Genomic DNA, 20224 nt, shown 5'->3' with positions numbered 1-20224 from the left:
AGGGACACCTGGGCGGGACGGGTGCTACTTGTCCGAAGACGCGCACTGTTTTTTTCCTCCCTCCCAACGCGACATCCCCCGACGTCATCCTCCGATTGCGAAATTGCCGACCGCAACCAATCCTATCCACCTCCTGCGACAACCCGACTCTCAAGCCCAGCCGGCCGGCCCTCACCATCCAAAGCCAAAGGGGTCGATCAAATCTGTCTGCCCATCTTCGATCTCATCCGCAAACCCGCCGCACCCTATCTCACTATGGTAGGGAGCCCTCTCTTTGTCGCCTGACGATGCGAGCGATGCGCCACGGGTGCTGACAGCAGGTTCGCGATAGGGAAAACGCAAGAAGAGCTCGAGAAAGCCGCAGGGCAAGAAGAAGGTAATGCCATCCTGCAGACGAACGTCGGCATCGTCGAGGAGCGACCGAAACTCACCGAATTGCAGTCTGATCCCCTGCCTACCATATTCACCTGCCTGTTCTGCAACCACGAGAAGTCCGTCACCGTCGACATGAACAAGAAGGCTTTTGTTGGCGAACTGGAGTGCAAGGTCTGCGGCCAGAAGTTCCAGTGTAGCATCAACTGTAAGAGAGAGAGCGCAGAGGCCTTCGGCGCTCAATTGCTGATGCGTGTTGCCCAGATCTGTCGGCAGCAGTCGATGTGTATAGCGAATGGGTTGACGCAGCCGGTATGTCAACGCCTCGCCTGACGCACTACGCGACGAGCCTCCCCGCAATATCACTGACACGACCTTAGATGCTGTAGCGAAAGATAACGATGGCACCAGCGGCCCCGCGTCCTCGTCAGCCTACCGTAGAGGGTCGAAACCATCCGCCGTCGATCGGTACGGCGACGATGAAGAGGACCGGAGATACGAGGGTGACGGAATCGTGCCAGACGATGACGAGGACTTAGACTGAGCCGCCAGGGCAATTTAACATAGTTACGCATCACAACCATACGACCTAATCATGTCAGGATACCGGCCCACCGCGTTTGCAGCCACATACCCGCAGCATGCGAGCACCGTCGCTACCCCTCCAGGCTACTGTTAAGATTACGCTCGTAGCTGACCTGGCCATAGGACGGTGCCACGATACCTTGCGGACTAAGGAATCTTAGATATTTAAATAGGATATACTGGGTTACCACGCTCTCTAGCTTAGGAATAATGCCAATCGGCTTGACGGTCGACTCTATATAAGAGTCTCGCGCGTATTATCTTCATACGGACTTCCCTGTAATTAGGACTAGATTTTTCTACATGGTGTAAAATCGGTCTCCAAAGTCGCCCAGGCCTGGAATAATGTAGCTAGATGCACGTCAGCAAGCGGCCTGGATAGGTTATGTTATAGTCACGTTATGGCATCGCGGGCGTACTTCTTCTCGTCAAGACCCTGTAGCGCACCCGTGTTAGCATTCGTGTCGTGGCAGTCGGGGAGCTATGCGTGCAAGTCCTCACTTGGTCAACAAACGCGGTGACGACTCGAAGCTTGGGAAACTTGGTCGCGAAGTTTTCGATCCCCTGCGGGCTGGCGATCAGGTTCAGGAAGAGAATTCTCTCCTCCGGAACGCCACGCGATTTCAGAACGTCCACGGCCATGATGGCCGATCCACCTACAGCAGCCGGTGCTGGTTAGTTCCCAGGCGTCGACACAACTCGGGACTATCTGACCTGTCGCAAACATCGGGTCGAGCAGAAGGACCCATCGGCTGGCGATATCCTCGGGCAGTTTGTCATAAAACAGCCTAGGCGTCGCCGTTTCCTCGTCCCGTTGGATCAAGATCTTACCGATCCGCACGGACCTGCAGCAGTCCCGGAGGCCTTGCTCCATGGCTTCGCCGGCGCGCATGATGGACACGCCGCAGATCTTCCCCTGGAACATCAGTCCGGCGTAGGTACGGCCAACCGGGGTAGTCACGGTGTGCTCGACGACGGGCAGGTGGTTCAGCCCCTCCTCGACCAGCAGACGAATGATCCGGTTGGAGTAGAAGATGAAGTCAGCCCGGTCCGTCTTCCTGTCGCGGATCTTCCTGTTCCGGGGACACGTCATAAGCGATTCGAGAGCACAGCCGACACGCCCCGCGTCGCCGAAGGAGGAAAACACTCACGTGAGTAGGGCGATGAGCTGCGGCGTCTGGGGCAGTGTGACGACGTTGTCGTATCTCACCTCGGTCGAGACCGTGGCCGTGGGCTTTTGGCTGGGCAAGCGATAGTCGGGCCCTACACACTGCGTAGGCCCGGCTTGGGGGCGATCCTCGGACGGAGCGGCCATGGTATATACGTGGGTATTTCCCGGGGCGAGGCAGAGGTTGGGTGTGCGAGAGACAGTTGGAAGGGCGGCCTGGATATTATACGTTCCAGCGAGGCCCGGTCAGGTGGATCCACCCAAGAGGTGCGCCTGAGGTCATAAGGAGGGGGGGGAAGGGTTCTCGAGCAGTTCCTGGCCAATGGTGAATTTACGTACAGGTGTGTTTGGCGTCGACGAGGCCAGATAAGAAGTAGGTAGTGGGGAACCGACGCCGTGGTAAGGTCGCGAGCCAAAGCAGTCCAAAGTAAGCACTGGCGGGAGGGCGAGAGCTGGGCTGGCCTCGCGAAAAGCATAAACAGCTTAGTCCTCTAGGCGACTGCGAATTGGCCTTGGGTGGCCCTGCGGGATGGGAGAGGGAGGCTTAGTACGAAATACTCGATGTCATGTTATATGATAGGCTATCTACCTCCTAAGGTGCCTTACATTACCTACATCTAGGAGCGCACGCTTAGGGGGGGGGGGGTTCGGTTGGGATGGCCCTCCCAGGTCGCCGGAATCGATGCAACCGAATATTCTGAGATTTAAGCACAAGTCGAGGCTCTCTCGGAGCTGACATGTAGAAAAGCGAGGGCTGATAAGATAAGATAAGCGCCGATAGGTAACCTGCGCGCTACTTAAGGTAAGTTACCTGCCGAACTTGGGTAGTATGAGATGCCTTGGCGCTCCTCATCCCGTTTTACCCACCAGGTTTGCAGCAGGCTTGTACCCGATGGCGGGTTCGTCTCAGGCCCCAGCAGATGGGCGATCGCCGACCGACTTTGACCTTCGCAGCCCGGCGGGCAAGCCAACAAAGAGGAACGGGCGGGAAGATGCGCACTACGGATGGTGGACACATAGGAGGTACTCTAGCCTACCTCCTGGGAGGTACCTACACCTAGAGGTAGGTACCTATCTATCTAGGAGATGAGCTAAATAGCGAAGACTACCAAGTAGCGCTGTTAAGAATCGAACCTATCCTTCGTTAAGTAACCTACTGATCTCTAGGTATCTTCCTTACCTGATGGTAGGAGATGGTAGGAGATGGTAGGTACCTCCTCCTACGGGTAGGTACCTAAGGTAGGTACCTGCATACGTTAGACCTACCTACCTCTAGGTATCTACACTAGGATGTGCACAAGTACCAGGTACTCCAGACCAGATCCAGCCAAGATTGGACGGCGGGCATGACGCTTCCGTCATTAGCTCACTACCTAACCCACGCGGCAATTGATGGCTCTGTGTTGACAATTTGCTCGGCTGCTTACACCTACCTCGCCTTTACCAACCTACATCATCATAACACCACGACACTGGATGGGTGCGCTGGCCGAATCTGTCCCCGAGCTCAGTGCCCATCGACCGAATTGCGTTGCTCCTCTCTTCGCCTCGTCGTCCCGAGCGTCAAGACCGCGCTTCCGACGCATCGACATCTGCTTTGTCCCTTTTCCCAAATTTGCCGGCCGAGGCGGGATACGGGCCAGACAAGGTGGACGCGTTCGTTGTCTCCTCCTGCCGACCATTCGTTGGCCCGCTACCACCGCCATCCACCGCCAACCACCCGCCGCATCCTGCGAGCCTGCCGACACGCACGACGTCGAGCCCTTGATGTGAACCCGAACCCGACTACGCTTTCTCGTCCCGGGTCGCTGCTCTACTCGCCACTCCCGTGCGCGCGGTGCTGCGGTGAGACCATTGACCAATTGATGTCCGCAACAGTCGGGAAATACCATGGCCGCACGACAAGAATTCAGCGCCCCGCGCAAGAAAGGGCTGATGACCTACGGGAAAGCCTCGCGTAAGAGACAGCCGAAGGCCGCGTTCAATCCCGTCTGGGATACGGATGAGCTAGAAGACGACCCGATCCCCAAACCCAAGGCCACTGTGACGCACCGCCGGCCGACTCTCATCTCGTCCCCGGTGCGCCAGCCCCCTTCGCCCTCTCGACGTGTCGATGGAGTCGTGGAGGGGAAGGGAAGTACGAGTGGTCCTCAGAAGGGCGCGCAACCCTTGGAACGGAAGCGCAAGATTTCCCAGGTCGACACGTCCAGGGGCCGAGCGCAGGAGGCTGCCCAGGCCGGTAAAAGCAGCCAGCCTCTTAATCGGACACAACGTCGGCCGCGTCCATCAGCACCTACTCGTGGTTCGGCTGTCAGCTCTGTATCCAAAGAACGCGCCTGGTCGATAACGTCGGAATCTATCGAGGCCGACGCGACCGAGACAAAACTATCCAGCCCCCCTCTCACGCCAACGCTGCCAAACCCTCCGAGGCGCCTTAAGGCAGCCAGCGCCAACGACCCGGGATCGTCGACATCCACCAGCGCAAATGCCGCCAGAGAAACGAAACGAGAAAGTGTTCGGAAACAGATTGCCTTGCGCTTCGCTAGCGTAAATACGGCAGCCCTGGAAACATCTAGCGCGCCCTCCGCCGGAGCAGACGAGAAGATCCAGCTCTCCCCCCCCTGGGTTCCCGAAAGAGTTTCCAAGAGGCGTAGAAAGCGGTTGATCGATGCCCTGGTGGAGCAAACGCAGGACGAGGCGGACGGATCCATCGACGAAGTTTTCGAAAGTCAAGCAACTCTGGAGCAGCCGGCCGCGAGCCAACAGGCCGGCGACGTGCCAACCATGGATTCTCAGACCCTCCCCCAGACGCCGAGCCGTAAAACCGCGACGATGCAACTTACTGGCGCTAGGACCTTCGCGCGCTCCAACAGCGGCCTCAAGTTCACCTACGGCCAGGGTAGGAAGCTGCTGGAGGAGGAAGGCGACCTACTCGAAGCCCTCACGCTGCCCGGGGAAATGTCGCTTCCTTTGAAAGGGAGGCGTCTAGAACTTGGGGCCCCAATCAAGACGGCTGCTGCCAAGGGAGTCTTGGATGACGATGACCTCGTGGCCCAAGGTTCGCCTAACTCGAAACTGAGGAACATTCACGAATTGAGGCAGGCTGGAGCGAATTCCCGGGTCGCTGACACGATGCAGGATCTGGCCGATCAAATAGGTACCCCAGGCAACGGGGCTTCCTCGTCTCGCAGAGCAGCATTGCTACAAGTAGCAGAGAAGATAAAGGATCGGGACTTCATGCGACAATACCGCGATCACGGCGTCGAGGCCGCGTTTCTGAAGGACATGGGCAAGGAATCCGATCCGATTTCCGGTTACCTTATTTTATCCATCCTTGTAACGACGCTTGCAAAGTGGCCATCGTCGCACATTAACCAACTCGTCCGGCTCGAGAACCCCGCGAGCTTGTTCGCCCACTTTCTCGGGGTGCCGCGGGACATGAAATTCATAGCGCGAGACCGGAGGAGCAACCTATCTAAGAGAAGCCAGACCTCCGTTCTCGCCATCCAAAGCTCCCTCCGCGAACTTCCGATCTGGGATGCGGCCAAGCCACCTTACGTGTCACCTAGGGGCATCGCGCTCAAATGCCTACACCTACTCATCACGCAGGATATCAATACCGCAAGAGATCCTGCCATCTTCTCTCCGGCCGTGATCGAAGCTCTCTTCGCGGTGCTGTCTGAAGCGGCCGAAAATACAGATTATTGGAGCTATCCAGCAACTTCCGAGGCCATCGAGTTTGCCCACGCTCTATCGATTCTCGACTTTTACGCCGTCAGCGTTGCCGAGTCGCAGCGCGCAAGCAGCGACTGGGCCGCTCGATATCTTCCCACCGTAGCCGACATCTTCTCAACCTCCTCGGGAAAGGCGGTATCCGAGGCCGCCGCCGAAGGGGGTGACGGAGCCATGCTAGAAGGCGCCGTCCTGAAGCTCACCATCAACCTAGCGAACAACAGCGCGGAGGCGCCAGAGATATTCGTAGCCAAGGGGTTGATACCGGCGCTGGCGGAGTCTATTACTAGTAACTTTGCCCGCATCTGGGCCTCTTTATCGCAGGACGCCTGGGTCGACGGGATTCTGGACAGCTTGGTCCTGCGACTGGGCATCCTGATCAACTTTTCCGAACACAGCTCGCTCGTAAGGCAGGTCATCAACGATTGTCGTCACGAGGGCCAGCGGCCAGTGGATGAACTGATTCGGTTATTCTTGGAAAACTACCGGAGGACAGCGGAGGTGAGTCTGGATCGAGATTGGCTACATTGCTACCCCCCACACTGACCGCGGTGGCAGGCCGATTCGATGGAGACGAGCCACTTGAACGTCGCGTTCGGGTATTTGTCGGTACTGTTAGGCTATCTAGCTCTCTATGCGCCGGTGAGACAGAAGATACGTTCGGGCCATTCTACCCGGAGCATCGAGCCCCTCTTAGACTCGATACGAGAGTTCATCATCCACCACCGGAAAGTGGAGAGCGCAGACGTGGGCGAGGATGGCACGCAGGACCAAAGTGGTTACACAGAGCGACTCCAGGATCTGGTGCACCGACTAGAGGACCAGGCAGCGCATGATTAACCCGGCTACGGCCTACGCCTAGAGCAACACCACATGTCTCAACCCTAAAGGGCTATATGCACGATTTACCGTTGGAAACTTTCGACTTGGCACGGGACACGATCAGGCGATTCTTGCAGAGTACGAGGAGGCGTTTAGTCCATATAAAGTGTTTCGAAGAGGGGGGGAGGGGTTGACGAAGAGACGTCTGCGACGGTCTAGCGAGCGTCCTCCCAGATGGTCAAGATTTTTGTGTGTTTGTGAGGGCAAATACAAAAAATACCCTTGAAGCAACTGCGCACATGTGGCACATGTGGCGGCCGTGACGGCCCAGGTAGGTTAGGAAAGGAGATAGGTAGGTATGGACTTCTGCAAGGCGTAGCACTTATACCCAGGCATGGATTTGAGTTGAATGGAGAACAACCAACTCGTCAGAAGTTGGGTATCTTGGCACGATGACTTGCAGAGACGGGTGAGGAGGTGGAGGAGGTTTCTGGCCGACCTGGCCCGAGGGGAGGGAGGGGAGGACGGAACAGACTACATATGTATGCGTACTATTTGCTGGCAGGCAGGAAAACGTTGAGACCATTCTACCCGGCAATGGTTAAGCATGCAACGGGACCGAGACTGGCAGTTTGCGTGTCTCACGTCGCCATCCCCTCGCCGCGATTGACTTAGCCCACCACTCACTAGCTAGTACTTGAGCCGCAGGAATGTTAGCCTCATTACTAGGTAGCCAAGGGGCAGGTGGTGGGCTGGCAGGCCGAGAAGGTAAAGCCAATGCCCACATTGCACGGACGCCTCGTTACAGTCTTGGAGGGCTTGGGGCACCTGGTGATGCGTCTTGGGCGATACCTGTGCTACAGTAAGCTGCCTTCTGAGGGAACCGACCCCGACCCCAAGCCCAAGCCCAGGCCCAGGCCCAGGCCCAGACCCGGGGCACGGTTTGTTCGTCCGGTGCGGCCGGTCTGGTCTGGCCTGTAGCGTGGAATCAGAGAGCAAACGGAGATAAGGCGCGGAAAAGATACTGGGTGATTCTGGTCGGCATCGGCTGTTTCCTTTTCGCTGGTCTGTTCAGGTGTTGGCATTTCACCGGGCTGCGTGTTGGGTTAGTGTTGCGGAGGCTGTTTCACCTCCCTGAGCCAAAAAGCCATACTCATGACAAATTAAACAACAATAACAACTATACTTGCTATCATTGCGCACACAACAACAACGATCCAAGCCACGCATTTGTGCCTGAAAAAATAGTATCGAGAGGTACGATGGGCTTGGGCTGGGTGCGCGCCCGGGTTACGTGGGTGGGTAGCTGTATAATACCCCAGGCGCCTAACCTAGAGGTGTATCAGGGGGGCGGGGTGCCTACCTTATAGGCATGTGATAGGCATGCATTCTGACCTTTCATACCGCCTATGCCAGTTTTTTTCCTTTAGAATCCTCCTCGTGTGGCTCCGTAGGCTAGGGGGGCTAAGTACCTCCTAACCTAGGTACCTAGGTACCTAACCTAGGTATGGTAGGCGTACGTGTACACACCTACGCCTAACAGCTCACCCCGGCGTCATAGGCGGATAGGTACCTCTTGAGCCTCCGTACGTGAGCAGAACGACCAACCTCCTCTAGGCGAGAGGAGACGGGAGACTTTGGGGCAACCCAAACAACGCCCGGATTCTGTTTCTGATCCCTTCCCCCGACCCTCTTCTTCTCGAATCCCCTCAGACCACCAACTCGCCGACGGCGCTGGTATGTGATCCTGGGTAGCATCTGCACGTCATCGCTCGCGCGCGGTGTGCCTGGTTCGTCTGGAAGTCGACTCATTGGAGGTATTGGAAAAGACTAGAGTGCCGGTGCATGTGAGGCCCAAGGCAGAAAAGGTACGTGCACCCCGGTGGTGTCCGTCTAGTGGGTTGTCGGCCATCCGTACAGAACTCGCCCGTCAAGCATGAGCTGTCTGTGACACGGTTGATGTAACCACCAGCGAATGAATCAAGCAGCAGCCGAATGCCAACGAGCCGAGCAGAGAGGTGAAAAGCCACAGCCGTACGTAGCGACATGCGACAGCCTATATACATACCCACGCTTTGCGACCTCTTCCTCTTCCCCCCCCCGTTCCCCTCCCTCCGCTCCCCCCCACGCTCTGAGCATCTGATCTGACCTTGGTCATGCAACATTACCATCCCTATTGATCACTGCTGGGGAAGAGACCTAACGGCGTAGCAACCGCACTTACAGGCTACAGCACACGATCCCACGTACGCACATACGATATACATCTTCCCCACGACAACCCCCGTAAATGCCGACGCCACCCAAGCAGCGCAAAGTGGCCATCGTTGGCAGCCGATCCGTAGGTATGTCTACGATAACCCATCATCCGCATATCCCCCGACATCCCCTCTATATCTCTCTACCTGCACATCTAACCTGGCCGACCTCGGGAACAGGCAAATCTTCGCTTGCGGTCCAGTTCGTCGATGGCCACTTCGTCGAGAGTTACTACCCGACTATCGAGAATACATTCAGCAAGGTGATCCGCGTCAAGGGCCAGGACTATGCTACCGAGATCGTCGACACAGCAGGCCAGGTAACTCAAAACTGATAACCCTATCCTTCCCCCTTCGACGTATCTATGGAGCAATATCTGCTAAGGACTAACACGCTGGGTCGATACAGGATGAGTACAGCATCCTTAATTCGAAACACTTCATTGGTATACACGGCTACATGCTAGTTTACTCGGTGTCCTCGCTACCATCGTTCGAGATGGTCCAGGTCATCCGAGAGAAGATTCTCAACCATCTTGTTTGTTCCAACTTCACCCCCTCCCGCCGATCCCATACCGCAGCAGCTAACCATCTGGCAACCCCAGGGCACGGATTGGGTCCCTATCGTTATCGTGGGCAACAAGAGCGACTTACGCCCCGAGCAACGGCAGGTCAGCCAAGAGGACGGCAAGAAGCTTTCGGAGAGATTCAATTGCGCGTGGACCGAGGCGAGCGCTCGCTACAACGAGAACGTCGCCAAGGCCTTCGAGCTATTAATCGCCCAGGTCGAGAAGTCGCAGAACCCCAACGAGGGCACCGACGCCTCGAAATGTCTGGTTATGTGAAGAAGGTGGTCATGTTTGGGCGCCATGCGTATTGGACCTAGAGAGGATGAGCAACGGCAGACTGGGCCGGGCTGGCTTGAAGGGCCGGGAGAACTAGGCTGCCGCTGGATGGTAGCGGAGGGGCCCTGTTGGTTGCGCCCCCGGGTAGGGAGACGGGGAGAGGTTCTAATTGTGCCTCTCCACGCTCGAGTCGGCCACGCGAGCTAACATCTGAGAGAGAGATGACGCAGCGATGGCGTGTACATGTTAGAAACGCGCGAATCTGGCTCCGGAGTTCATCGGATTTCTTTTTCTTCAAGCAAGGCTGCTATTCACCACTAACATCCCGCTCTGGTGTACCCGATCTCGGGACTCGGGGCGCCGCGGATGTCGCCGGCAATCCTCACGTTTGAGCCGGCCAGACACCCCCCTGCTAAACGCATCCTCCCCTACGGGCGCGCGCGCCGTTCGTATTTCGAGAGAAGGATGAGAGGAATGTCGCCAACCAGCACTTGGGAGAGATGGGTCGAGGCCGTACTTGCGAAGAGCCCCTATTTCCGGACAGGCATGAGCTAGGTTGGTCGGCTAGTAGGTTGCACCCGTGCCTCAGATGGCACACAGCGTAAGGCGGACGATATGAGGATGAGGATATAGTAGGCATTCATATATGAAGTACCTGCCTCAGATACCAAGATTATGGAGTTACACGGTATATACATATGTGTGGATTCCTCCTGGTACCTATAGGTACCTCGAGGTACCTAATACAGCGGCGGTGTATATTGATATGGATCCCATGTGTGTATGAGAGGTACCTACCTATTGACGCTAATGTGTACAAGAGATGGAAGGTGAATCGATCAATGGGCAGCTAAGATACTGGCTGTACCCCACCTCGCGGGGCAAAGGGTTCTTAAATACAAAAAAGATTTAACCCCTCCAAAATTCAGCCAGCAGCTCAGAATAACAACAACTTGACGAGGGTTTCCTACCACTCCCATTGCGGTGCCAGAATTGCTCGCTACTTAGCCTCCTCACCCTAGGGACCTCTTCGCACCCTTAAACATGCTCGACGTCCTCGATTTCATCGCCGAGCGGGGCGGCAATCCCGAGAAGATCCGCGAGTCTCAGCGCCGCAGATACGCCAAGGTCGAAGTTGTCGACGAGGTCATCGAGATGTTCGAGGACCACCGCAGAAGTCAGTTGCCGCCCTTCCCCTTGCGCTAGATGAGGGCCAGCACTGTCAAGACTAACGATTCGCCATCGATACAGCCCAGTATGCCGCAACGCAAATGAATAGCAAGATCAACGAAGTGAATAAGCAGATAGGCGCCAAGAAGAAGGTCAGATCTCCAGATCGTCTCTGAGTCACCCAATCCGTTGCGTACGTACGTGCCGTAGCTAACCAAGAGCCCGTCCGTCCCTGCAGGCCAAAGAAGACGCCGACGAGCTTCTCCAGCAAAGAGCCAGTCTCGACAAGGAGAAGAAGGATCTGCTCGACTCGGCCGCCCAGAAAGACGTCGCGCTCAAGGCCAAGATCAAGACCATCGGCAACATCGTCCACGACTCGGTCCCCGTCAGCGACGACGAAGACAACAACGCGATCCAGCGCACGTGGGCGCCCGAAGGCGTCAAGGTCGAGAAGAAGAATGTGCTCTCGCACCACGAGGTCCTGCTGCGGCTCGACGGCTACGATCCAGATCGCGGGGTCAAGGTTGTCGGCCACAGAGGCTATTTCCTGCGGCAGTGGGGCGTGTTTCTCAACCAGGCGCTGATCAACTACGGGCTGGAATACCTGACGGACAAGGGCTTCACCCCGCTGCAGACGCCTCAGTTCATGCTCAAGGACTATATGGGCAAGACGGCCCAGCTGGAGCAGTTCGACGAGGAGCTATACAAGGTCGTCGACGGCGACCCGCAGAATGACAAGTACCTCATCGCCACCTCGGAGCAGCCCATCTCGGCCTTCCATGCCGACGAGTGGATCATAGCCAAGGAGCTCCCGATCCGATACGCCGGGTTCAGCACGTGCTACCGGCGGGAGGCCGGTTCCCACGGTCGCGACGCCTGGGGCATCTTCCGCGTCCACCAGTTCGAGAAGGTGGAGCAGTTCGTACTCACGGATCCCGAGAAGTCGTGGGAGATGTTCGACGAGATGATCGCCACCTCGGAGGGGTTCTACCAGTCCCTAGGACTCCCGTACCAGGTCGTAGCTATCGTCTCGGGGGCGCTGAACAACGCGGCGGCGAAGAAATTCGACCTGGAGGCGTGGTTCCCCTTCCAGGGAGAGTATAAGGAGCTCGTGTCGTGCTCCAACTGCACCGACTACCAATCTCGCGCGCTAGAGATCCGGTTCGGCACCAAGACGCAGACGGACGCCAAGAAGAAATACGTGCACTGCCTCAACTCGACGCTGTGCGCGACGGAGAGAGCGTTATGTTGCATCCTCGAGAACTACCAGACGGAGGACGTAAGTAGAACCTGCCCCACTCGCTCTCGAATAGCTTTATATACTAATTCGGCGGTGGGCGTGTGTGTACAGGGCCTCCGCGTTCCCGAGCCGCTGCGCAAGTATCTCCCGGGCGCACCGGAGTTCATCCCGTTTACGAGAGAACTGCCCAAGGACACAACTTCGCAGAAGGTCAAGGCGAAGGCAGAGAAGGCGGCGAAGCCGAAGGCAGCGGGCGTGGCGGAGACTGGAGAGAAGCTTAAGGACCTGGCCGTATAAGCAGGAGGAGATCCGGATGCCTACAGTCGCGCACTCGGCCCCCCCCCCCGAGAAGGCGGTACCTAGATATGTATGACGGGTTGAGGAGCAGTAGACAGATACCACGGGGCCGTTCACGTCTTGCCATATGACGGGCAGTAAGACGCGGGTAGCCATGTGTTTACGTATAGGTACCTAACACAGCAATACGACAGTGAGCTTTGCCAATCTAGCCGTAGAGACGGGGGGAATAAAAGTACGGAGCTGTCCCCATTCCCGTGTTGAAGATCCATTGTGCGTTATAGCATACCCACCTGAGTGCGTGGCTACCTGTATGTATAGGCATACATTAGGGACCTGGGTACCTAGGTATTTAGTCAGGTACATTCAGGGAGGCCGATCCACTCACTGTCTGGAGCCAAGCACTCCTTAAGTACCTTAGGTACCTAGGTACTGAGGCCTCGGCTCCGTATAAGAAGAGGCACCTTAGGGCGTGGAGGTTTACGGGTTAGGCTTAGGTACCTACCTCCTACTCATATGCAGATGTCTAGGTAGAGGGAGGTACGGGTCCCCAATACATAGTAAGTTACTTAAATGTACTTTCCAGGAAGTGCATCTCATTGAATGCAAGTGGATCTGACTACCTAAGGTACCTAGACAGGTATCTGGGTACATGTAGGTACATAGGTAAGCATATAGGTAGATTCTAGAGTGGCTTAGGGCGTACCCCGATACATAGGTACCATCAGATCCACATTCTTGGTAGACTGCCTAACCGTTTCCGACGGGTTCCTTCTAACAGGGTGATTAGGAGTTGTCCGCCGCGTGCGGCCTCCGTCTGCGTCTGGCACCTGGGTACATGGTTGTAGGGGATGACGTTGGGCCGGGCGTGTTAAGGGTTAAGGTACCGGAGGTAGACACGTCCCCAAGTTAAGGTACCTACCTCTTACCTCCTCCAAAGGCCTAACTACCTAAGTAGCTACTTGCGTTGTCCAGCAACGCATCCATCATCCTACCTTCGGATATCACAAGTAGTTAAGCCCCTACCTAGGTACCTATTTCCTACCTCTGTGCCCGCGCTGTCAACCCAAGCGTGCTTGTTTTCAGATTGCCTGGGCAGATATCCGGAGGTGGCGCCGGTGAATCCCACTACGAAGATACACTCTTCTTTGATTTCTTCTCTCCTTGTATTAGTCACTTAGATACCCGCTCGCTCGCTCGCTCGCCGCCGGGCTTGTCTTGCTCCGTTGACAACCAGACAGACCCAAACCAGGTCGTAAAAATACACACACACGGAAAAACACATAGAAGGACGGGCAGAGAGGAGACGGAAAGACAGAGAGGGGGCAAGGGAATGACGGGAACACACGATCGATTGCCTTGAAGCTCGGACCAGATTCCCCCTCTGACACACATATCTACAACACAGCCAGCCTATGCATACGTATACACTCTCGAACGCCTAATAGAGTAGCGCACTCGAGCGCTCACATGCACCCACGAGCGGAACAATAGGGGTTTAGAGTGCTCCTTCAGCCCCCGTCTCGGTACTTCTGGAGAGAGAGAGAGAGAGAGAGAGAGAGAGACGCCGCGGATATCGTAGGTGTAGCAGAGCGAGACGACCATGTCTAGCGAATTCGTTTGCCCGTTTTGCGGGTCGAGTCTCGGTAACCAGTATCTACTCTTGTTTGTGAGCGAGGCCCTTACGCTACCACCCCCACCCCTGATGCCCGAGAACTCACCGGATTCGCAGCACGTCGAGACCCGCCACGCCGAAGGAAAGTCGCCGTTTGTCGTGGACGGGGACGAGGCGGCGCCCGAGAAGGACGAAAGCCCGAACGAGGAGGACCAGTTCGCCGAGTGTCCCGTAGACGGATGCGGCGAAGTCGTCACGCTCGCCGAACTCGAAGATCACATCGAGCTCCACGGCGCAGAACAACCCGAGGAGCCGCCCACGCCGGTGCCGGATTCGCGACAAGGCCGCGTCAGCGCCCAAGGAAGCAACAGTACCAGTGCTAAGACGAGACCGGTAGACGGTGGCTACCGGTCCCCATACTCGCAGAGTAGAGACGCGGCGCCCCGGCCCCGCCGCGCTCACAAGTCCAACGAGCGTGTTGCATCCCGTGAGCACAACCCGGCCTCGGCGGTCGGCATATGGAAGCAGATATTCGCTGCGCCCCCTCAGAGATCACGCGAGCTGCAGGCGCTGGCGGGCGGGGATTTGGGCAGGAGGCTTGGTGTAAGTCGGTCTGGGCGAATCTCGCTTCGCCTCGCCACCCGCCACCTCGTCCGGATTTGAATGGCGTGACTGACACGTGGACCAGAAGTCGGAGCTCGGCAGGTATGCTCACGAGGACAGGATGCCGGACTGGCTCGTGTCTCTGCTAAAGACCGGTGGCTACGAAAGCTCCGAAGGTACCGTCCTCCCCGCCGCCGGGACTCCGTGAGGCTGCTCCTCCCAGCTCACCGATCGCGTCCAGGTATAGTAAACGTTCTCGAACAGCTCCTACAGCAGAACGCTGCAACGCAGCACGCCTATCTCTGCCACCCGGCAGTTCAACACATCTCCAAGCTACGGAGGGAAGGCAAGTCTACCCACACACACACACCCGTGCCCGTGCCGTAGTCCCCGATTCGTCCGTCCCGTGACGAGAAATCACTGCTGGCTGGGTTTCCTCTGCTGACGAGCCGTGGGTACGCGCTCGGATAAGGTGGCTTCTGCGGGTACCGAAACATACAAATGCTCTCGTCGTACATCGTCGGGGCCAGCGCGCCGGGCGCCGAAGCGCTACGGGATAGGATACCGAGTATCTTCCGCATCCAGGACTACATCGAAAAGGCCTGGGACATGGGCATAAACACGCAAGGGAGGATAGAGACGGGCGGCGTGAAGGGCACCCGCAAGTACATCGGCACGCCAGAGGTAGGTTCGCTATGGCCGGCAGTCCCCTCTCATCGCCCACGAGCCTAACGCCTCTTCTTCGAGTCGGAGGGGCTCCTCTAGACCAGCATAAACGTTAGAGGTATCGACTGACACAAAGTTACTACTAGGCACAAGCCGTTTTCCTCAGCCTCGACATACCGTAGGTCCCTCCCCCTCTTTGCGCGACGGCTGCCAGCAGAATTTCCTCATCCCTACCGAGTACCTCTTGTTGACAGCGGCGCGCGCATCTAGATGCGAGGCCCAAGCATTCAAGAATACAGTACCCGACGTCGCGGCGGCCCTCCTGCTCGACACCGTGAGGGCGTACTTCGAGTCGGCGCCCTGTCCCAATCCGGAGGCCAAAGTCCGATGCACGTCCCTGCCGCCTATATACTTTCAACACAGAGGTAAACTTTTGATTTCCCTCCTTTCTGCCATCCAGTCTTTTGGGATACAAACGCACACTGCTTACACTGCCCGCACACCAAAAAAGGCCACTCTCTTACCATCATCGGGCTCGAGAGGCGCCGTGACGGCGGCTGGGAGCTGCTCGTCTTTGACCCCATGTTCCGCGACCCCGACGGGATCACGCGGTATATCGGCCGCCGGTTCCAGCACCGAGATCCAGAACGGGTGCTGAAGCTATACCGTCGCGGGGCTAAGTATCTTAAGAAGTACCACGAGTTTGAGATTCTGAGGTATGGAAACTTTCTAATTCCCTCCTCCCTCTCTTCTATTCTCTTCTCTGCTTTTCCCCACGAGCTAGATTTTTAATGTCCCTGTGGTACTCCCCCTTTACTGGGTGTGTACCTTTGTTCTACATACAGGTTGACACCAAGTCCTGGGCTCATTGCCCGCTACCCCCACGCGCCAAGCGTCGGCGACTTGTGTTCACCGTTACCGCACCCGCAACAATAGTATTAGCAACGAATAGGGGAGATCGGTTGCATCTTTCGGAGCGGGAGTAGGTTTCCTAGTAGGGCATCACACATCTGGGTCTATTCGTTCACCAGGTTGTTAGGTCAGGGGCGAAAGGGACAGGAGGGACACGGTAGAAGGAGGAGGGAATCCGGCATATTTTACCTGTCGTTTATTTAAGGGAGACGGGCACGCAGTTGGCAGGTTTTATCGAGCGGTATAGAGCAAGCGCAGCAAGGCACTTCGGGCAGCACTGGGTAATATATGCGTACCTAAAACATATGCATGGCGAGCGCGTGACGCTGCGGAGAAGGGGGAGCCATCTATCACGGATGATTCTAGACTTATGACACACACGCTCTCTCCCTTTCTTTCTCGCTATGCAGACACCGACAAGCACAAAACACGCCGCGTACAAGCCGCCGCCCCCTGAACTCGGGCGCCGACCTTATCCATTGCGCCACGCGTCTGCGTCTAAGCACGCAGGTATCTAGAGACACGACGAGATCTACGCCCTCCGCAAACACCCTGCCCTGTCTGCCCGGCTCTAGTTGCTCCCAAGAGGACCAACCCCCCTCCTCTTCCCCATCGAGCCACCAGCGCTGGGGGGGGAAGGCCTACTCGGCCAGGCCGCCGGCCTCGATCCACGCGCGCAGCTTCTCGAGCGCCTTGAAGCGGTGCGAGATCTTGTTCTTCTCGTCCTTGTCCATCTCGGCGTACCTGATTTTTTTTTTCTCTTAACGTCGCCGGCTCTCGTCCTCTAGTCTCGGCAGGCGGGGGGTTGGGAGAGAGCAGGGGGGAGGGGGAAAGGGGGTGGAGAAAGAACAAGGACTTACGTCTGGCCGTCGTACTCGAATACCGGGTCCCATCCTGCGCACGCGGTCAGTCAGCTGAGGAGAGGGGGGGGGGTAAAACCTGAGAGTTTTTGGCCGCGCGATGAGGAAGGCGGGCGGGAGGGGCCGTACCGAAGGTGGCGGGGCCCCGCGGGGGCACGATCTTGCCCTGCTCGCGCGCGTCAGCGTGCCTTGGACCTACGTTGGTCATAGGGGCCCCCCCCTCTCGGCGCGGCGGCGGGACGTACGTGCGTGCGGCCCTGGAACAGCAGGACCTCGTGGCCGGGCCCGCGGCAGAAGCCGAAGGTGGCGACCGCCTGGGCCGACTTGTCCTCGTAGGCGGCGAGCAGGTTGTTGAGCCCGACGTGGCCGACGGACTGCATGAACCACTTTCTGCAAAGGGGGGGGGGGTTTGGTCAGAGGAGGAGGGAGCGGTTAGTTAGTTTTTTTTTTTTCTTTCCTCGGGCCTGTCCTCCCCTCTTTACACACTACGTATATATATATACACACACACATTGGGCCCCGAAACACAGACACGCCGGGAGAGCAGAAGAATGAGAAGAAGTAGAGACAGGGGCAGAGCAGGACGCACATGTACGGGCCCGGCAGGCCGTGCAGCGCGTCGAAGCACAGGCCGGTGTCCTCGACGAGGACGGGGCCGGCGACGGCGGCGGCGGCGGCGCGGCACTTGGCGCGCGTCACGTCGTCGAGCGTGCCCTGCACCTCGGGCAGGTCGAGCGCCTCGCTGCGCACCGCGATGCCCGCCGGCTCCAGGATCGCGCGCACCTCGCGCAGCTTGTTCGCGTTGCCCGTGATGAAGTTGACCACGGGCCGGCCGGCGGTCTCGGCAGCGGCGGCGGCGGTGGTGGCGGTGGCCATCTTTGTCTGGTTTAGGGGGAGAGAGGAGAAGACACAGAAAGAAAGAAAGAAAGAAAGAAAGAGATGAGAGAGAGTTGCGTGGTTCGGTCGTTAGCTCGCGAGGCCGCTCCCTCTCCGGTCTTCTTCTGCGGTGCTGCTGGGTCGTCGTCGGCGGGACGGAGAGTGTATAATTTGCATCGGTGACTTGGGCTCGCCGGCCGGGCTCAACGGGCCCTGCTTTATAGAGGTAAACTACCTAGAGGTAGCTGAGCGCTGCTAGTGTGTACCTGAGGCAGGCCGGCCGGCATGACGCACTCGGCGACATGCAACCCTACCATACCACTGCCAGGTACCTACCTGGCCTTATCGGTACAACCCCTTACACCTAGGGATAGGTACCTACCTCCTAGGTAGGTAGCCCGCTGTGTCCGCTTTAGGAGGCACCTACATCCCTAGTAATATAGGTACAGGCTTTAGGCGGGTTAGGCACCGAATCTAGCCTACAAGTAGGTACCTAAGATACCCGCCTCTGGCAACGCCAACCCTCAACTGCACGGCCAACGCAGGAAGCAGAACCCTTACCGAAGAACGATATCGTCGGTGTCTCGTAGCCACAACGCGCAACCAGCGCCGATAAACCGTAGGGTATCTCACATCTCATTGCTACTCGCACACACATACGGCGATTCTCCTCCCGCGTCCTAGCCGCTTTTTCTCTCCCTTTCTCCTTTTTTTTTCTCCCCTCCTTGTCGCCGTCTTCTTTCCTCCCCCTATCTTAAAGCCTAAGGCCTCCGAGCTTCCAACCAACCCCCCCTTTCCCTCCTATTTCCCTTCTCCTCCTCCTCCTCCGTCCTCTTCCTCATCTCCGTCCTCACCCTCGCCGCCGCCGCCGCCGCCGCGGCGATCCGACTTCCACTGCCGGACCCACGCCTCGATCCGGTCGACGTTGGCCTCCATCTCGTCCGTCGTGTTGCTGCTGAGCTCCACCACGATCTGCTCCTCGTACGCCTCCCGCGCCTCCTGCAGCAGCACCTCCATGATCTCCGCGTCCAGGTTCTCCTGCAGCTTCGCCTCGGGGTATTTTCTGCCGGGCCGTTAGCAGCGTCAAACTTCTTCTTTTTTCGTCGCTCTCCCCTCCCTTCCCTTCTTCTCCCCGCCTCCCCTCGTCTCGGCTCCCAGAGTATATAAATATACACATATACCCCATATACTCCCTTTGCGTCGGTTTTCTCCTCCATTTTCCCAGTAGAGCCTTCGGTTTTTTTTCTATGAAAAAACCAGAAGAACCCCTAACTTATGAATAGAGGGGTAAGGGGGGGAGGAAAAGGGGGAGAAGGCAGAGATGGGCAAGAATCAAGAAAAGGGAGAGAGGGAGGTAGTCGACAAGAGGAAAAAGTACGTAGAGAGATGGGTAGGGAAATAGGTACCTCGCCGTCAGCCGGTCATACAGCGTGCTCGATTCGACGCGCAGCACCACGACCAGGTCGATCCAGCTCTCGGGGAAGATCTCGCAGCCGTGCCAGTCGATGATGCAGCCGCCGGCCTTGACGTTGTCCTCCTCTAGCGCGTCCAGCAGCTGCGCGTCCGTCTCTCCGGGTCAGCTAGCTCTCGCTCGGCTCTTTCTTTTTTTCTCTTCTTCTTCTTCTCCCCGTCTTCCCGTCCCCGGATCACCTATGAAAAAAAAAAAAAAAAAAAGCCGTCGCCGGTCTGTCTCGCGCCTCGCACTCACCTTGTCCTCGTCCACGATCCAGCTCAGGAATTCGTCGTCCCACCCCTCATGGCAACCCTTGTCCTTGACCACCTCGTTCACCGACACGTGCCGCAGGCCCGTCCGCTCCGCGAGCACCTCGCAGTGCGTCGTCTTGCCGACCCCGGGCGTGCCCGTTATGATGATGTTCGGGTTCGTGCGCATCTCCGTCTTTTTTTCCCTTTGTGTTTCGGTTTTTCTCTCTCGTCCCCCCTTCTCTCTCCTTTTCCCCTTCCCCTTTTTTGTTTCTTTTCCCCTTTTCGCACAATTTCCCTGACTCCGCTTGAATAGGCCGCCTCTCTCTCTCTCTCTTATTTTGGGCTAGTGAGAAACAGGAATGTACTTCTGCGCTCGACGGGCGAGATCTCTGTGAAAAGAATGATGGGATAAAGGACGGGGAAAGGGTTTAAGAAGAGCTAGATATGCCTATGGGATATGCGTGGGTGAGGCCGGTTTGGGAAAAATTTATGACTGTCG

General features: G+C 57.2%; 8 protein-coding genes across 8 annotated transcripts; 5 read left to right on the top strand and 3 right to left on the bottom strand.

Moving 5' to 3' along the window:
* Positions 1-45: 45 nt before the first annotated feature.
* GGS23DRAFT_71358 (Elf1-domain-containing protein) lies at positions 46-1192 on the top strand. The gene is made up of 6 exons (XM_051521211.1): positions 46-258; positions 332-376; positions 442-580; positions 637-684; positions 753-969; positions 1081-1192. The coding sequence occupies exons 1-5, from the start codon at positions 256-258 to the stop codon at positions 914-916; spliced, it is 399 nt and encodes a 132-aa protein (XP_051371556.1). The 5' UTR covers positions 46-255; the 3' UTR covers positions 917-969; positions 1081-1192.
* On the bottom strand, positions 1107-2491 carry GGS23DRAFT_71383 (uracil phosphoribosyltransferase). Its single transcript, XM_051521212.1, has 5 exons — positions 2109-2491; positions 1672-2030; positions 1459-1613; positions 1377-1393; positions 1107-1308 (listed from the first exon to the last, which is right to left on the bottom strand). Exons 1-5 carry the CDS (start codon positions 2270-2272, stop codon positions 1257-1259), a joined length of 747 nt encoding a protein of 248 aa, XP_051371555.1. The 5' UTR covers positions 2273-2491; the 3' UTR covers positions 1107-1256.
* Positions 2492-3601: 1110 nt separating this feature from the next.
* Positions 3602-7077, top strand: GGS23DRAFT_71163 (uncharacterized protein). Its single transcript, XM_051521210.1, has 2 exons — positions 3602-6358; positions 6416-7077. The coding sequence occupies exons 1-2, from the start codon at positions 4016-4018 to the stop codon at positions 6695-6697; spliced, it is 2625 nt and encodes an 874-aa protein (XP_051371554.1). The 5' UTR covers positions 3602-4015; the 3' UTR covers positions 6698-7077.
* Positions 7078-8969: 1892 nt separating this feature from the next.
* On the top strand, positions 8970-9782 carry GGS23DRAFT_597157 (rheb small monomeric GTPase RhbA; the record flags this gene model as incomplete). The annotated part of the gene is made up of 4 exons (XM_051518579.1): positions 8970-9024; positions 9118-9257; positions 9347-9475; positions 9543-9782. The coding sequence occupies 4 exons, from the start codon at positions 8970-8972 to the stop codon at positions 9780-9782; spliced, it is 564 nt and encodes a 187-aa protein (XP_051371553.1).
* An 800-nt stretch (positions 9783-10582) lies between these two features.
* GGS23DRAFT_71139 (uncharacterized protein) lies at positions 10583-12546 on the top strand. The gene is made up of 4 exons (XM_051521209.1): positions 10583-10959; positions 11034-11104; positions 11191-12231; positions 12304-12546. The coding sequence occupies exons 1-4, from the start codon at positions 10827-10829 to the stop codon at positions 12487-12489; spliced, it is 1431 nt and encodes a 476-aa protein (XP_051371552.1). The 5' UTR covers positions 10583-10826; the 3' UTR covers positions 12490-12546.
* A 1546-nt stretch (positions 12547-14092) lies between these two features.
* GGS23DRAFT_597155 (peptidase family C78-domain-containing protein) lies at positions 14093-16165 on the top strand (the record flags this gene model as incomplete). The annotated part of the gene is made up of 5 exons (XM_051518578.1): positions 14093-14707; positions 14793-14883; positions 15180-15391; positions 15588-15798; positions 15885-16165. 5 exons carry the CDS (start codon positions 14093-14095, stop codon positions 16163-16165), a joined length of 1410 nt encoding a protein of 469 aa, XP_051371551.1.
* Positions 16166-16478: 313 nt separating this feature from the next.
* Positions 16479-18212, bottom strand: GGS23DRAFT_70611 (inosine triphosphatase). Its single transcript, XM_051521208.1, has 5 exons — positions 17735-18212; positions 17391-17535; positions 17275-17311; positions 17146-17179; positions 16479-17029 (listed from the first exon to the last, which is right to left on the bottom strand). The coding sequence occupies exons 1-5, from the start codon at positions 18019-18021 to the stop codon at positions 16927-16929; spliced, it is 606 nt and encodes a 201-aa protein (XP_051371550.1). The 5' UTR covers positions 18022-18212; the 3' UTR covers positions 16479-16926.
* A 610-nt stretch (positions 18213-18822) lies between these two features.
* On the bottom strand, positions 18823-19912 carry GGS23DRAFT_597153 (P-loop containing nucleoside triphosphate hydrolase protein; the record flags this gene model as incomplete). Its single annotated transcript, XM_051518577.1, has 3 exons — positions 18823-19084; positions 19449-19576; positions 19730-19912. 3 exons carry the CDS (start codon positions 19910-19912, stop codon positions 18823-18825), a joined length of 573 nt encoding a protein of 190 aa, XP_051371549.1.
* Between the last annotated feature and the right edge of the window lie 312 nt (positions 19913-20224).

Source organism: Durotheca rogersii (assembly GCF_024521655.1).
Source record: "Durotheca rogersii strain YMJ 92031201 chromosome Unknown GGS23scaffold_11, whole genome shotgun sequence".
NCBI classification, from domain to species: domain Eukaryota; kingdom Fungi; phylum Ascomycota; class Sordariomycetes; order Xylariales; family Xylariaceae; genus Durotheca; species Durotheca rogersii.
Note: the sequence above shows the minus strand (reverse complement) of the source record. Positions and strands in the feature narration are given on the sequence as shown.

Coding starts and splice junctions, on each gene's coding strand:
- GGS23DRAFT_71358 (XM_051521211.1), top strand. Junction 377..441: donor AGCCGCAGGGCAAGAAGAAG/GTAATGCCATCC, acceptor ACCGAATTGCAG/TCTGATCCCCTGCCTACCAT. Junction 581..636: donor GTTCCAGTGTAGCATCAACT/GTAAGAGAGAGA, acceptor CGTGTTGCCCAG/ATCTGTCGGCAGCAGTCGAT.
- GGS23DRAFT_70611 (XM_051521208.1), bottom strand. CDS start 18,021: ATGGCCACCGCCACCACCGCCGCCGCCGCTGCCGAGACCGCCGGCCGG. Junction 17,536..17,734: donor GGCCTGCCGGGCCCGTACAT/GTGCGTCCTGCT, acceptor CCCCCTTTGCAG/AAAGTGGTTCATGCAGTCCG. Junction 17,180..17,274: donor GCGGGGCCCCGCCACCTTCG/GTACGGCCCCTC, acceptor CCGCGTGCGCAG/GATGGGACCCGGTATTCGAG.
- GGS23DRAFT_71139 (XM_051521209.1), top strand. CDS start 10,827: ATGCTCGACGTCCTCGATTTCATCGCCGAGCGGGGCGGCAATCCCGAG. Junction 10,960..11,033: donor GTTCGAGGACCACCGCAGAA/GTCAGTTGCCGC, acceptor CCATCGATACAG/CCCAGTATGCCGCAACGCAA. Junction 12,232..12,303: donor AGAACTACCAGACGGAGGAC/GTAAGTAGAACC, acceptor GTGTGTGTACAG/GGCCTCCGCGTTCCCGAGCC.
- GGS23DRAFT_71163 (XM_051521210.1), top strand. CDS start 4,016: ATGGCCGCACGACAAGAATTCAGCGCCCCGCGCAAGAAAGGGCTGATG. Junction 6,359..6,415: donor ACTACCGGAGGACAGCGGAG/GTGAGTCTGGAT, acceptor CCGCGGTGGCAG/GCCGATTCGATGGAGACGAG.
- GGS23DRAFT_71383 (XM_051521212.1), bottom strand. CDS start 2,272: ATGGCCGCTCCGTCCGAGGATCGCCCCCAAGCCGGGCCTACGCAGTGT. Junction 2,031..2,108: donor CAGCTCATCGCCCTACTCAC/GTGAGTGTTTTC, acceptor TCCCCGGAACAG/GAAGATCCGCGACAGGAAGA. Junction 1,614..1,671: donor CGACCCGATGTTTGCGACAG/GTCAGATAGTCC, acceptor CGGCTGCTGTAG/GTGGATCGGCCATCATGGCC.